Genomic DNA, 16,276 nt, shown 5'->3' on the forward strand with positions numbered 1-16,276 from the left:
CCACTGAAGCCAAAAGAATCTTACTGTCTTCAGCTCTGTTTACTTAAATACAGTAGAGAGATGAGAGGATTGTCTTAACCATTCATTCATTCAAGAAATATGTATTGGGTCTCATTCTGTACCAGGAACTGCTCTAGGAGCTGGGGGTACAGTAGTGAGTATAACAAAGGCTCTAGCCTCATGGAACTTATATTCTAGAATGGGAGACAGACAAATAGGTGAATGTAGAATATATCAAGGGGTAGTAAGGGCTTTGAAGAATGAAACAGGGAAAGGGAATAGAGAGTAACACAGAAGAGAGGCTATTTGGATGGTCTATGAAGACCTCTCTCTGGAAAGGAGACACTTGGGAAGAATTCTGAATGAACTTGACAGGTATCTGAGGGAAGAGTATTACAGTCGGAAGGAACAGCCAATGCAAAGTCCCCAAGGCAGGAATGTGTGGCACGCTCCAGAAACAGCGAGGAAGCAGAGTGTGAGTTGAGCAGAGTGGGCAGCAGGAGATGAGATCGTAGAGAAAGCAGGGCTGGGTCATAGTCCTCAGAGTCCATGGAAGAACTTTGGCTTTTACTTTGATTGAGATGGGAAGTCACTGGAAGCACAGGCCCAGCCTGATCAGACTTTTTACAAAGATTGCTTATAGTGTTCTTTTCATAAGGCTCACTCTGGCTCCTATGTGAAGAATATACTGGAGTGGGAAGGACAGTTAGAAAGTTTCACAATAACTCAGGAAAGTAAGTTGGCGCTTTGGTATAGGGTGGTGGCAGTAGAAAAGGTGAGAAGTGGTTGGATTCTGGATATATTTCAGAAGTAAAGTGAATAGGATTTTCTGATGCATAACATGTAGGGTGTAAGTGAAAGAGAGAAAGCAACGTTGACTCCAAAGTTTTTACCCTGGGCAGCGGGTGGAATGGAATTGCTACTTGCTGAGAGGTGGAGACTTGGAAGATGTGGGAAGAGCAGATTGGCAGGAAAATTAAGAGTTAGTTTTGAATTTGTTATGTTTGAGAGGCCTATGTGATCTCCAAGTGGTGATGAAGAGATGTAATTAGAAAAATCAACCTGGATTTCAGGGCCAAGGTTGAGGCTGCAGATATAAATTTGTAATTTAAAAAAGAAAGTATTTAAAGCCATGGGCGTGGATGAGATCATCTGGGAGTAAATTCAGATTGAGAAGAGAAGATCTTTTAGGACTAAACCCTGAGGCCCTGCATAGTAGGAGGAGAACCTAGAAAAAGTGATGTTCCGAAGGTAGAGTGACCAACTGTCCCAATTTGCCCAGGATTCAGGGGTTTCCTGGCACATGGATTTTCAGAGACTGAGACACACTAGGGACAGTTGGTCGCTCTCCGTGTGAAGAAAGTGCTTCAAGGCCCAAGCACAAGGATATAGTGCTTCAACTATGTCCAGTGCTATAGATAAACGAAGACTGAGCAACAGCCATTGAATTTGGCAACATGAAGATCTTGGGTGATTTTTTTTTTTTTTGTGAGGAAGATCAGCTCTTAGCTAACATCCATGCTAATCCTCCTCTTTTTTTTGCTGAGGAAGACTGGCTCTGAGCTAACATCTATTACCAATCCTCCTCCTTTTTTTTTCCCCAAAGCCCCGGTAGATAGTTGTATGTCGTAGTTGCACATCCTTCTTGTTGCTGTATGTGGGACGCGGCCTTGGCATGGCCGGAGAAGCGGTGCATCGGTGTGCACCCGGGATCCGAACCCGGGCCGCCAGCAGCGAAGCGCACGCACTTAACCGCTAAGCCGCGGGGCCGGCCCCTCTTGGGTGATTTTGACAAGACTCGTCTCTTGTGAACAGCCAAGTAAATTTGAGAACCGCCCCCCATAGGGGTAAACATGTACGAGGGTACAAGACCAGTGCACCTGGAGACATCATGCCTCTTCCCCCAGCCCCGCCCAGAGCAGCGTGACGTCTCCCCAGTGCTGTAACAAAGGACCCAGGTCCCTTGCGATTACCTGTGTGATTTGGGTCATTTAACCTCTCTGTTTTTCAATATCCTTATTTGTGAAATATTGTCCAGATTTGTTGTTTTAATCTGCCACCAGTGTCCAGTCTACACACTACACTGTGCTAGGAGCTACAAAGATTAATTTTAAACAGATATGGTTCTAGTGCTGTAGGAAATTTCAATATCAGAACAAGTTGAATCCTACCCCATGTCAGGAAAACTAGCCTTTGATGTGCATCAGGGGACAAGGAAAAGCTCAAACTCCCTTAATTAAAAAATGAATATTTGGCTGTGAATAATTTAAGCTTTTAGAGTGTTTATAATCTTTTTTTGTATTTCTCATCTTCTATTGCCCAGGCCTCTGAAGACAGTAGCTAGAAAGAAAGACTGCACAAGTCTTCACTAGAGAAGGGTTGAAAATTGGTGGAGGGCAGTGGCTGTGTCTCCTCAGCCTAGTGCCGGACCGATGTAGGACCCCAGTACTTGTTGAATGAATGAAACTAAGTGTATTAGTGTGGGTTGACCCAGAGCGGCAGAACCAGTAAGGGATGCATATGCATGTATATTGAGGAATTGATTACAGGGAATTGGCTGACCCCCTGGTAGTGGCTGGCTAAGCAAGCCTGAAGTCCGCAGGGCAGTCAGGAAGGCAGGATCACAAGCAAGCTGGAACTCCGCAGGCATGAGCTGGAGCTTGGAGTCTCTGAACTTTGAGAGGGCCTCCACTTCTTTGATAAGGCATCCGACTGATTAAGTCAGGCCTCCCAGGACAATCTCCCCTTTGATTAACTTAAAGTCAACTGATCAGAGACTTTAATTACATTGGTAATATCCCATCACAGCAGCATCTAAATTAGTGTTTGATTGTAACAGTAGAAGGTGTGTGTATGCTCCAAAATAGCTGTAGCCTCCCTTCCATCCTCCCACTCTGGCAAGAGAAAACTCTTGTAGCCCACCCTGTCTAGTAACATACTAGGAAGGGAATTTGGGGCATGTCATTCAGCCTAGCCAAGCTGACACACCACAAAGCCATCACAATAGATAAAGTCTGGCTTAGGATAATTTGAAGTCTTAAGTTGTTGTTTCATTAAGGAGTTTTTTATTTTGATTTTGATTATTAGGGGTTTTCTTCTTACATTATTTTAACAAATGGTAGACACAGTGTGATAATACATGGTATAAGGTGACCTTCCTTTAATTAATTAATTTATTTTTTATTGTGGTAACAGTGGTTTATAACATTATATAAATTTCAAATGTACATCATTATATTTCGATTTCTGTGTAGATTACATCACGTTCACCACCCGAAGACTAATTACCGTCCATCACCACACACATGTGCCCTGTCACCCCTTTCACCCCCCTCCCTCCCCCCTTCCCCTCTGGTAACCGCCAATCCAATCTCTGTCTCTATGTGTTTGTTTCTTGTTGTTTTTATCTTCTATATATGAGTGAGATCATACAGTATTTGACTTTCTCCCTCTGACTTATTTTGCTTAGCATAATACCCTCAAGGTCCATCCATGTTGTCACAAATGGCCAGATTTCATCCTTTTTTATGGCTTAGTATTCCATTGTATATATATGCCACATCTTCTTTATCCATTCATCCCTGGATGGGCAAATGAGGTGACCTTCTCAAAATTACTTTGGATCATACAATGTAAACTAGTCTTGGGTCTCCACCGACTAGGAGACCACATATAGCTCAACTGCAGAGAAAACAAAATCGTTAATTTTTATGTTTGGCCTTTAAGTGCCCAAGGGCCCAAGTCCTGCCTTAGGGACTGACCTTAGAATATGCCCACCCTATTCCCAAACTTCATCCCGTCACGAAATACAATGCCACTATAACTCTCTTCAGTGTTTGTTTTTTCCCTTTGCTTATCACTCAGTAGGCACAGTGTATGTGTTTGTGTGTATGTGTTGGTTGCCTCCTAATAAAACCTGCTCTTGAGATTAAGACTTCAGATAGTTTAGAGAACACAAATATTTTTTGGTTCCTGGTTATTATTTGAATTTGCAAGAGGAACAACTTGCTTGGAGGCCTAGTAAACAGTAGTTGGAGTCTCCACCCACTTGCCAACAGCAAGACTAGTTTACGTCAAGTTTGGAATGAACAGTTTCCTCCCTTGTTGGTTTCGGTATAAAAAGGGTAGGGGAGACTATTAAATGCCAGCTTGTGTGTAGTGCTAGAACCATACTCACTAATTCTATCATTACAGTTTGTGTTCACAGTCTATTCAGTCCTGAAATAGATTCAGACCCCAAGAGTTTATGACTTTATGACCAATTGTTTATATTGCACTAGGCACAGTGCTACACAATTAGTGTACAATGGTGATACTGTGTTCTTTATCATAGCTCCCCCTCCAAAGATAGCGTTGTTTATATGTGAGAATGTGGCAGAAGTCACCAGCTCATGGTTGACTAGAGATCCATGGAAAGATGCATGAGAGTAGCTACCTGTACTCTTCTGTATCCTAGGACCCAACTCAGTGACTTGCATTCAGCAGATGCTCAGCAAATAATTGCTGGATGAGGGAGTCGGCCATCCTTTTCTCCCTGGTTCTTGGACAGCTTGTCCTATAGGTAACAGGCACTGCTATCAGCCAGGTTTTTCATCATTTGTGGCTTTGAATTTCAGGGACATAACAAGTATAATACTTTGGCTGGACCTGAATTTTTTTCTCTCTGATGATTTCACACAAATACCACTTCTCTGTGGAAGTTTCTACTTACTAGTTAGTGCTAATGTCGCATTGCTTCAAATTGTGCTTCAGTATAATTTTTAAGTATATATTTCTAGTGCCTCTGCTTGAATATTATTCATAATAAATTTACATTTATTATTACTTCAATTAATTAATTAATTACTTTACTATTATTACCTTGAGCAGCCAATCACATGAGAAGCTCAGAGTGGAACTTGTGGGTAGTGGTAAATGTGTTTTTTGAATCGCTTCCAAACACACTTACCATTGCCTTGTGTTTTAATTATTTCTGGAAATACAGATTCCCTGAAAAGCCCACAAGAGAAAAGAAAATTACAGTGGTTGAGAACATGAGCCTGCCTGGGTTTGAATTTCAGGTGGGCTACTTCCCAGCTGTGTGACCATGGGCAAATTATGAAATCTCTAGCCTTCAGTGTCCTCCTCTGTAAAATGGGGATAATTAGAGTGCATACCTTGTAGAGTTCTAGTGAGGATTAAGTGGAATAATGTGTGTAATGACCTAGCCTAATTTCTTGCCACATAGTAAGTGCTCAATAATTATTAGTCCAATGGGTATAAACTTTACAGTAATAAGATTGGGCATGCAAAAAACACAGTTTTCTTCATTTCAAACTGAAGTCATTTCAGTCCCTGACTCTGAACTCAGTGCTGAGTGGTGGTAAAGAGGGAGAGAGCCCACTTTCTCCTTTGCAGTTGGTCTTATGTAGGTGTTGGTGGTAGACTTACTCATTCTATGCATAGATGATGCCTGTTGTTCCCTCTGGCAGAGGTCCACAGTGTCCTTTGCAAACTCTGTCCCCACCTGGCTCCTGCATAGGCTGATCTTGGCTCCTTGAGTCCCTGCTGGTCCTGTTGCTTCATTTTGAGAGGGCCCCTGTAAGGACTATGGTCCTCTCCTTAGCTGACCTCCAGGTCCCCAGTCAGAACCAAGGGAAACTTCTTGGCTCTGTCACACCACGTGGGAGCTGAGGGGAACTAGGGGAGTGTCTTTGCTCTCTTCTACTGAAGTATGTCCTATTGCCTTCTCTTCTGCCCCTTTTGGCCTTCACAGCACAGGGCATTATTTAAGTCTGCCACTTTCGAGAATCTCAGACCAGAAGGAGGGCATATGTTTGCTCAATTTTCAGCTTTGTCATCACTCCCCAACATGTCACTCATGTCTCCGCCACCACCAGGGACAGCAGGGCAGGGGAGGAGACGGGGCAAGCCGCATCTCCATTCTCTAATGCTGTGTCCTTTTGCCTCTTCAACAGCACTTGGTTCCTCTTCTCCAACTTGGAGCCCTTACGTCTAGTCTGGTGTCCGATTTCAGGGTGATGAAAAACTGGATTTGTTAGCACTTCCCGTGGATCTGTCCTTGTTTCATACCGAGGCAGTACAAGTCAAGAATCCAGGGTGTTTGTTCTGTTGGCCCATTGGGAGGCAGAGGTAGAGGGCACTACCTCCTTGGGCTGATGACTCCAAAGAGGCTGCCATAAATGAACGCCATCAAGCTGCTGTTGTTATTATTATTATTATTTATTATTATTATTACTACACAAGGCCACTTGATCTAAGTGATTCTTATACTCCCTTAGGCAGTGGTTTCTAAGTCTTTAGATTTCACAGGCAAGAAAACAGTATTTGTTGAATTGCCAATTTTATTTCATTGACTACAGAAAGTTATTTTTTTGAATTACTATCTATTTCTATCGTTTCTTTTATCCCCTCCCTCTCCCACTGTAGAAGGATATGACTGAAGAGCAAAAAACAATCCTCTGAAAGCGGGTGCATTTAGCCATATGAAACCTCAGCTAATTGCCCTTAGTTTTCTCGTTTAACTGCAGTCCAGTGAAAATGTCTTCCAGACCAGCAGCAGTCAGCCCAGCAGCGTCTGGAAATCACTGCTGTGGACTATTTCAGCCACCAAGTCTGGTTCACTGTGAGTTGTGATTATGAATTGAAGTGCTTTCAAGGATCAACCTATAGGATAACTCAGGCCAGAGGAAACCCCGTCCCTAAATCCTCAGACACAAAGAGTGTCAAGTTTGCCCGAATTTCTAGAAAACTGCCTCCAATTCACTACTTCACTGTATTTGGGTAAACATGGCCTCAGAGAGCTTTTGCAGGAGAAATTATAAAAATTCAGCAAAGCCTTGTGATCTCATTTTGGATCTCCTCAGGATTCTTCATCAAGATGCAATTAAGCAGAGAAAAATTCTGCCTTGGGGTCTGATTTTAATTACTCATCGTGTTCCGACTTGACTTTCCGTGCTGCGTTTCTTTTCCTTTCTGTATCACTGCTTCTGTGTTTGACAGCTCCTCCAAAGACAGCTCCGCTTGGTTGTAACTAAGAGGAAAGTGCACTTACTGAGTGGAAAGGGGGCAAGGCAAATGTCTACTGTCGCCTTTGTGCTTGTGCCTGAAAACCGTGTGGGAACCTCCCTCTTCTTTTCCCTTCCCCTCCAGCCTCAGTTTTATGAGCCAGTGGAGCCGGTGGACTTTGAGGGACTTCTGATGACACACTTGAACAGCCTGGATGTGGAGCTTGCCCAGGAGCTGGGAGACTTCACCGAAGACGACCTGGACGTTGTGTTCACGCCAAAGGAATGTCGGACTTTGCAGCCCTCTCTGCCGGAGGAAGGGTAAATCATTTTCTTAAAATGTAGATGGGATTGTGCATGTCATGACTGTTATGGGTCAGGGGGCAGATGCCCTAATGCTGGAGTTGTTTTAAAAATAAACAAAGTTACTCAGTTCCATTAAGATGTGCAGGACGTCTATATGGTACGATGACCTACACGTGGATAGTTTCTTAATTGGTTTGACCAGAGGTTCTGAAAAGCCGTGTGGGGACTAAGCCAGTTAAAGGGATGCAGTGAGACAAAATGGAATGCTCAAGAAGAGGTGAAGAGTTCAGGCTCTGGAGCCAGGCTCTTGGTGTCAGCTCAGTGACCTTGGGCGAGTCATGTGACCTCACAAAGCCTCATTTTCTCCATTTGTAAAGATGTCAAGGTTTTTCATAATAATCATTGAAATGCCTCCATTCAGAAGCACTTTAATTGTTTCCAGATAAGAGACTGGATCAAGTCACAAACATAAGTTCAACCTACATTTATTGAGCATCTACTATATGCTGGGTACTGAGATAAAAAGATGAATAAGGCACAGTGTCTTCCTTTGAAGAAAGTTTCGCCAAGTGAAAAAACAATGGGGAAAGCTCTGTAGAGTGAATATATGAATAGCTGTTTAGGGCTTGAGTTTCTACAGTGGGTGAGTCTATGTGTTTATAGGTGTAGGCATTAGCTCTTGGTATCAAACAATGGAATGATATCTAAATGAAGCTCTTGTTACTTCCATAGTGTAAAAAGCAACGTCTCTTCGGAGATTTAGGGTGAACTTTTATTTGCATTCATTTGCAAAACAAAATTAAGATTCACATCCTCTTGGACATTTTCAACCTTCTCGTCTTCCCCAAACAGTCCCAGAAAGGAGATCATGAAACACGCTGCCTGCCCTCATTACACTGGGATATTCCAGTTCTATTTTGGATTTTATTTCATCGTAATTTAAGGGGGTTGGATGACAGTGATATGGTATTATTGTGACCTTTTGCTCTCTTGTTTAGATAGTTCTCATTCACATAGGAGAGCTGACCATATGCTCAGCAACAAGATTTTGAAAATACCCGCTTCCCAGAAAACACAAATATTGTGATCCTGGGGAAACATATTTCTCTGTGCTCAGTCCATTTATTCAGGTGTGACTTGAATATAGGTAATATCTATTATTTTTACCTTTGGTAGAGAATCATTTAATTTTATTTCCTTGTGTAAAATTTTGGGGTAATTGTCTTCAAGTGAGGTCAGAATCTTGGAAAAACCTGTTTAAAATACTTACAATAAATTTAGTGGTAGGAGGAGTTTTATTTTTTGAAATTTCATGGAAGAGGTAATTTTTTTCTTGGCATCAGTATTTGAGTATAATATTGCCTTGTCACCAGAGTTTATAACTAACACACTTTCTGTCTGATGACTTTAAAACAAACTACTATTTTAATCATTGCCAAAAAGTCTTCTGTATAATTAAAGCCCTGGAAGGCATCATCATCATCATCAGCGTAAACAATAGCTGGCTCCTGTGAAACCCCCTGTGCCTAGCCCAGACCTTTATGCTGAGCTGTGATGGTGTGGTGGTTATAAGCCTGTACTCACAGGTGAACTGCCTGGGTTCAAATCCCTGCTCTATCACTTGCTGGGTGACTTTGAGCAATATCTTTATCATCTATTCCTCTGCAAAATGAGAAGAATAATAGCTCCTGCTCTATGGAGCTGATTGAAATGAACGGAATTAATATATGTAAAGTGATTACATCAGTGCCTAGTGCATAATAAATGGTAGCTAAGTGTGAACTATCATATATAGGTCATATTATGTGCCGGATGCTCGTCTAAGCACTTCATACATTAACTTATTCATCTTCATCACAGCTCTCTAAAGGAGGCACTCCGCTGTTACTATCATCACTTTAAGATGAGGAAACTGAGGCACAGAAGGGTTGAGTGACTGGCCCAAGGTCACACAGCTCATAAGGAATGGGGCTGGGATTTGGGCGGTCAGGGTCCAGGGATCACATGTCTAACTTTTACGATATTTCGTCTAATACTAACAGCCATAAGGTGGGTACTGTTCTTATCCCCTTTTTACAAACAAGAAAATGAAAACTTATAGCATTTAGACCTATTTATCTCTAGTACCAACACATTTGGAAAACAGCAAAAACTCTGCTACTGTGGGGAATTGGTTATTTCTGATTTCAAGACTCAGAAGCATTGAAAGAGTCTCTCTCATGACCCGCTCCTAGGCAGGTAGACAAGAACCACCGGATTAATAAATCACTGACTGAAGCCAGCGCCTGTCAGCTCCTCACAGCCTGGGACAACTGTTCTTCTCCATGGCCTTCAAAAAGGAAAATATGCATGTCCTAACAGGGTTACACATGAGCAAAACATATGCCCAAATTACCCTGTGAGGAATTGGTATTTCTGCTTATTTCTCTTGTTTGTATGTGATTACAGCTAGTTCTACCTGTCTTGTGTTGGAATGCCCTCAAGGATAGGTACAGTTTAACATAATTCTCTATAATAAAGAAAACCCACGAAGCATAAAATGCTAACATGTTTGTCTCATCAAAGTAAAAATGTTACTTCCTCAGGAATATCTCGGACACTTGAAATGAGTCGATCAGAATGCCCCTAGCTTTCTCATTCGGTATGGATTTGAAATCATGCTGTTCTCCTGGGTTATGATAAGGGATTGTTTTGTTGTTTTGACTCAGTAATAACATGTTTTTATTTCATTTTCTACCTCATTAGAGTTGAATTGGACCCTCATGTCAGGGACTGTGTTCAGACCTATATTCGGGAGTGGCTAATCGTGAACCAGAAGTAAGTTCATTTTTTTTCTCTTACATATATATTTATTTTATATATTTTTTTAATTAATAAAATTTTTTTAGAAGGTTTTAGGTTTACAGAAAAATTGAGTAGAAAGTACTGAGGGTTCTCATATACCCCCCACCCATCCCTAACAGTTTGCCCTATTATTAACATCTTGGGTTTTTTTTTTTTTATGCACATATCCCCAGATGATAGTGAATATCAATTTTAGGGTTACAAATAAATTTTAGCGAGTAGGCGAATTTGCAAATACAAAATCTGTGAATAATGAGAATTGACTGTATCTTGTATTCTCTCCTGCTCAAATGCCTTCTAAGGCTCCCTCCTGCCTACTATATCAAATATAAACTCCACCTGCTTGCCTTTCAAGGGTTTTCATAATCTGGCCCCACTCAATCTATTAAAATTTATTTCCGTTAACTCCTGGAGCCATTTTCTTTCTCTGGGCCTGCCTCCCCTTCCTCACTATTCCACCACATAAACAACTCAGTCCTACCTCCGCACCTTTGCTCGTGCTGTTTCCGCTCTGAGCATGTCCTCCCTTTTTGCACCTGTTGGCCAAATCCTACCTATGGGTTAAAGATCAGATCAAATTTCTTTTTTCTTTGTGGAGCTTTCTCTGACTGATTTATTCTTTCTTGGTTGGATCTTACTTGAGTGTGGTACATTTGTTACAATTGATGAGCCAATATTGATGCATTATTATTAACTAAAGTCCATAGTTTACATTAGGGCTTATTTTTTGTGTTGTACTTTCTATGGGTTTTGACAAATGTGTAATGACATATACTGACATTACAGTATCATACAGAGTGGTATGAAAATAAAAATCCTCCGTGCTCAACTTAGTCATCCCTCCCTGGCAGTCACTTATCTTTTTACCATCTGCATATTTTTGCCTTGTTCCTCCATGTCTTTTTGTGGTTTCATAGCTCATTTCTTTTTTTGCTGAATAATATTCCACCATATGGATTTACCACAGTTTGTTTATTCATTCACCTATTGAAGGAGAAAGTTACACTTTAAACATAAAGAATAGAGCTTTTTGTTTTGTTTCCGTTCTGCTGAATTATTAGGGGGAAAAAATAAATGAATTGAAACTTGGCCTCAGATTCAAAGGTAACATTTAAATTTGTGACTAAGAAATAAATTACGTGCTAGCCTTCCGGTCAAAAAGGCCCTTCTCTCCTGGGTTAATTAAATGTTCCATGACATTGTCCTGAGCTTTTTGTCCCCGTGCCACTGACCTGAACAGCGCTCTTTCATGAGAAACATCTACACACACTAAATTCCCAACCTGTATGTGTGTATGTGTTGCGGAGCTGGGTGGGGGTTGTCTGCAGATTGGGGGCATATCCCACTAGAAAAATATCAGAGAACCTTTGACAAGACATAGTAGTTTGAAATTCTGATGTCCTCACCTCTTCAATACTCCAGTAAGAATTACTGTTCCATACATATCCCATAGGATAAATGATGAAAGACTTTGGGGGTTGGGTTTTATCCAGCTCCTGGAAATGTGCCCTTGAATTTGTGCAGATGTTTTTTGGACTAATGTCAGTATGCATACTATTTTAAGTAGCTAAGAAAGAGAAAGCATCGCTTGTAAAAAGTCATTAAGAGAAAGTTAGATGTTAATCCATCATCTGTCCTAATTTCTAATGCGAATGGAAAACTAAGTTTGCCAGGCAGTCAAATAAGATTATGCTTTCCTGGTAATAAATAAAAGATTTCAGAACAAGTTGTACTCAAGCTTTTAAATGTTATAATTAGAGATACTTTCTGGATATTAAAGTTCTAAAAACATCTGAGAAGGAACAATAAATAGAAAGGTCCATTTTACTACATTTAGTTATTTTCTGTTTGGGAACTGCACTTTTTCATTCCTCATGGCAATTCCCATTGGAATATTCTTTTTTCTCTCTCTCTCTCTCGCACAAACTTAAGAAAAAAGGACTCTTTTTTAGGATACTCATTGTAGAAATTTTAGAAATGATAGGGAAACAAAAGGAGAAAACAAAAATTACTCAGTTTCACGATAGATAACTACCGTTAACATTTGATGTATAGCCTTTGAATCATGTTTCTTTGTATATAATATTTGTATAAAAACTAAATCAGATTATAATACTATTTTGTAGCATGCTTTTTCAATATTCACAGTAAGTGGTGAATATTTCTCTTTGCTATTAAATCTTTTTCCTCGACACAATTTTTTAAGTTGTTGTATAATGTATTTACACCGAAATTCATTTAACCAGTTTTAATGTTTAGATGATTTCCTGTTTTTCAGTGTTATACTCAAATACAGTAACATTCTTGTACACATCTATGATTTTTTTCCTTTGGAATAAATTCCTTTAAGAGGAATTTCAATGTCTAAGGGTACACACAAAATTAAGGATTTGGGAATAATATATCAGAAATGTTATTAACAATATATGCATGAATCCTCAGGAATATTGGATATTATCTTCTAATAAATTTCCAATTTTATTTGTAAAAAGGCTGTCCTTTATTTGCATTTTCTTTGATAATTAGATTGGGCATCTTTTTTCCATATATTTGTTGGCCATTTGAAATTTTTCCTTGGTGCTCTTCTTATTCATGAAATTTGCGCATCTCTGTTAATGTATTTGTCTGGTCTTGTTCATGTTTAGGATTGTTTTTATTTTTAAGGATATTAATCCTTCATATATTAAAAATTCCTTACCCAGTATGCTCTTTATCTTTTAAAATTATTTATAATTTTTTAACATTCAGAATTACTTATGTAATAAAATCTGTATTGACCATTTCCCTTAGCATTTCTATTTTTGCTATCATGCTTAAAATTTAGTTCACAAACCTAATGTTATTCACTAGGAATTTTGGATTAAAATGTTAATCCAGACTGTTAGCCACTTGTTTATTGTTCTGTTCCCTTATGTGTCTTCAGTTGTTTTTCTCTCTTCTGTAGGAATAATAATTATATCCATATATTTATTCTATTCTAGTTTTTGTGTCTTTTTTTCCATAAAAAACAAAGCAATATCTGTTTTAACTGTATATTTGGCAACGTACTGGGGATGAGGATTGCCATTGGCCCCGTTCTCTGCACACTTATGTAATGAACCTGTTCCTTTCCCAGAAATTAGCTAATGGACACGTAGAAGTGTGCAACTTTGAAACTCATTGTCAGTTTCTGGCAAGCTTTGACTAGTGTTTTACTGAGGAAGCACCTTTTTCTACCCCACTGTTTGATTCTTTGGTGCTCTGAATCTGATACTCTGAACATGAAAGCTACAATTCCTAGCACACACTCCTCCCAGAGATCATTCTGCCCATATATGCATCTATAATATTTACTTGTGGGTTGAATCCAATACACTATTGCCAGATGCCCTTCATCTCCCAACCCTACATACATTTTCAGCTCAGTTGTTTTCTATAAGTTGTTTCTATATGATTTGCAGAATCCTGGAAGAAAGAGAAAGGCAAGGAAGGTGGTGGTTCTGGTAGTGGCGCATATGAGTGAGACTAGGTGGAACTTGTGAGTGGCTTCACAGAGAAGGCTCTTCATAGAGAATAATCTTCAGACTTCCAGCCAGTATAGACACTGACTGTTTAGAGACTGGCAGGAAGGAAAATACCAAGTGTCTTCCTTTGGGTTTCCCTTTGGGGAGACAACTATGGTACATCCTTCTCTGTACAGCTGCATCTGATCCACAGAGATTCTGTCCAGACTCAGGCATTAAGTTATCTGTTAGTCTGGGTGGGTTTCCATTTTTTTCTGGGTCTTCATAGGCAGTTTACTGGGAAGTTAGAGGAGGATGCAAAGGGGGTTGCTGGCTAGTTGTTACTTAGAGATTAATTAGCTCTCGTTTGAATTTATTATTTTACGTATCAAATAATGCATGCTTGTTTTGAAAGAAATCAAGTAATACAGAAGTGTATCAAGTAAAAAGCAAGTCTCTTGCCTCACTACTTGCTTGTTACCTGCACTTCTCTTCAACCCACTCTTAACTGCATAGAGGTTGCTGTGTAGGCTTCCAAATCTTCTTTTCAGGCCCTCACAAATATATATATGGATATTTATATTTTTGCGTAAATATATGTGTATGCAAATATAATATATAAATATGTATGTATATTACATGTATATGCATAATATTTTTTTCAATAATATCTTTGACATCTTTCCATATCAGAGATCTAGCCCTTTCTTTTAAAATGCTGCCTGTTTTTCCAGGAGTGAAGGAATATATCATAAGTTATTGACTCTTTTTCTCTATTGATGGATATTGTAGTTGTCTCCATTTTTCACACTTATAAATAATACCACAATGAACATCTATGCACATTTGCCCCTACACAAGTGTGAATATTTCTGAATGTAGAAATGGAACCAGTGCACGTGATACATTCTGAAAGTACTGCCAGATTCTTCTCCAGAAAAGTTGTGCTAATTCACTCCATTACCAACTGGGCATGAAACTGCCTTTTCCCTTCATATCTTTGCCAATGCTGGATATTATTAATTAAAATAAAATTTAAATTCTTCCAATCTTATTCTAATTATCATTTTAAACTGGAGGCTATTATACCTACTTTCTGAATATTGTTTCCTACCACTGAGTTTTCTTCTCTTATCTATTCTAAAATCCCAATTAAATATACATTTACCATACAAACTGAAGTCCCACTCCTCGGTATTTACCTGAGTGAAATGAAAATCTATCTTCACATAAAAATCTGTATGCAAATATTTATAACAGTTTTATTTGTAATTGCCAAAAACTAGAAATAACCCAAATAGTACTCAAGTGGGTAATGGATAAACAAACTCTGGTATATCCATACAGTGGAATACTACTTGGCAATAAAATGCAACAAATTAATGATACGTGCAACAACATGGATGAATCTCAGATGCATTATGCTAAGTGAGAGAAATCAGACAAAAAAGATAACTGCATGATTCCATTTATATGACATTCTGGAAAAGGCAAAGCTATTGGGACAGAAAAGAGATCAGTGGTTGCCAGGGTCTAGGGTGGAGAAAGGGGTTGCCTGCAAAAGGGCATGGGAGAATTTTGGAAGGATGCTGGAACTGTTCTATACCTTGATTGTGGTGGTGGTTACAAAACTGTATGCATTTGTCAAAACTCACAGAACTGTAATCTCAAAAGGATGAATTATAATTGTACCTCAGAATCAATGGATAGAAATCTAGGATGGTGCCTGGCATTAAGTAATTACTCATTAAATGTAAGGCCTATTACTTTGCTATGGTGTTTTATATTATTTTATAGAATGGTGGTTTCTCTGGAGCAGGAATAAATGAATTGAAATCCTGGCTCCACTGTGTATCTGCTGTGTGACCTAAGGCAAATGACTTTATTTCTTTGTGCCTCAGTTTCCTCATCAGGAAAATAGAAATCAGAAGAGTTCCTACCTCATAAGTTTTGCTATATACAATAAATAAAATAACACGTGTAAAATACTTAGAAGATTTCTTGGCATATGGAAATAATTCAACAAATATTAGCTACTATTTATGATATTTATTAAATAGTATTACGGAATGTGGCTCAATTGTCTCTGCCCAATTCACAAATAATTTAAATTAGACCAATTAGTAGGATCTTATATGCAAAGGAAAAAAACAAAGGAAAACTCAGTATTGTTGAGGATTTCTTTTAATTTAATGATCTGGGGTAGATTTTACATCATAGGCACTGTAATTTATATATTCATGGAATAAAGATAAGATTTGGGAAATCATAAGACTTATACTTTAGGGCTTATCTAGTTCCAATCCAACCTATCAAAATATTCCTTTCAAGTGAAATAAGATCTTCTGAAGACTTCAGAAAAAGCATTTATATAAGCATGTCAAAAGAATGAACCAAAAACTATCCTGTGTATTTTAAAGCACCGTGGGGGGAAAAATTACTTTCCTCTGGAGGACCATAGTTAATGAAGCCACTTCACCTTCTATGGACATGTCTTTGTCATCCATAACCATGCAGTCAAACACTGATTTAGTTAGCTCTTTTATTCCCCAATTATCTCCTTGCTGATATTACATTTCTCTATAATATCTAGGGATAGTCTTTTATGTCCTTGCTATCTGTGATAATGGCTTTGAA

At 39.1% G+C, this 16,276-nt stretch overlaps 1 protein-coding gene across 3 annotated transcripts in view; it reads left to right on the top strand.

Annotated features, from left to right (window-relative positions):
- Positions 1 to 16,276, top strand: part of DOCK8 (dedicator of cytokinesis 8) — a 203,806-nt gene that overhangs the window by 49,666 nt on the left and 137,864 nt on the right. For all 3 annotated transcript variants that reach the window (XM_058565710.1, XM_058565711.1, XM_058565712.1), the window contains 2 exons: positions 7,153 to 7,328; positions 10,059 to 10,130. In XM_058565710.1, coding sequence (XP_058421693.1) covers positions 7,153 to 7,328; positions 10,059 to 10,130 — 248 coding nt within the window. The remainder of the gene's footprint in view (positions 1 to 7,152; positions 7,329 to 10,058; positions 10,131 to 16,276) is intronic.

Source organism: Diceros bicornis, chromosome 22, assembly GCF_020826845.1.
Source record: "Diceros bicornis minor isolate mBicDic1 chromosome 22, mDicBic1.mat.cur, whole genome shotgun sequence".
Taxonomy (NCBI): Eukaryota; Metazoa; Chordata; class Mammalia; order Perissodactyla; family Rhinocerotidae; genus Diceros; species Diceros bicornis.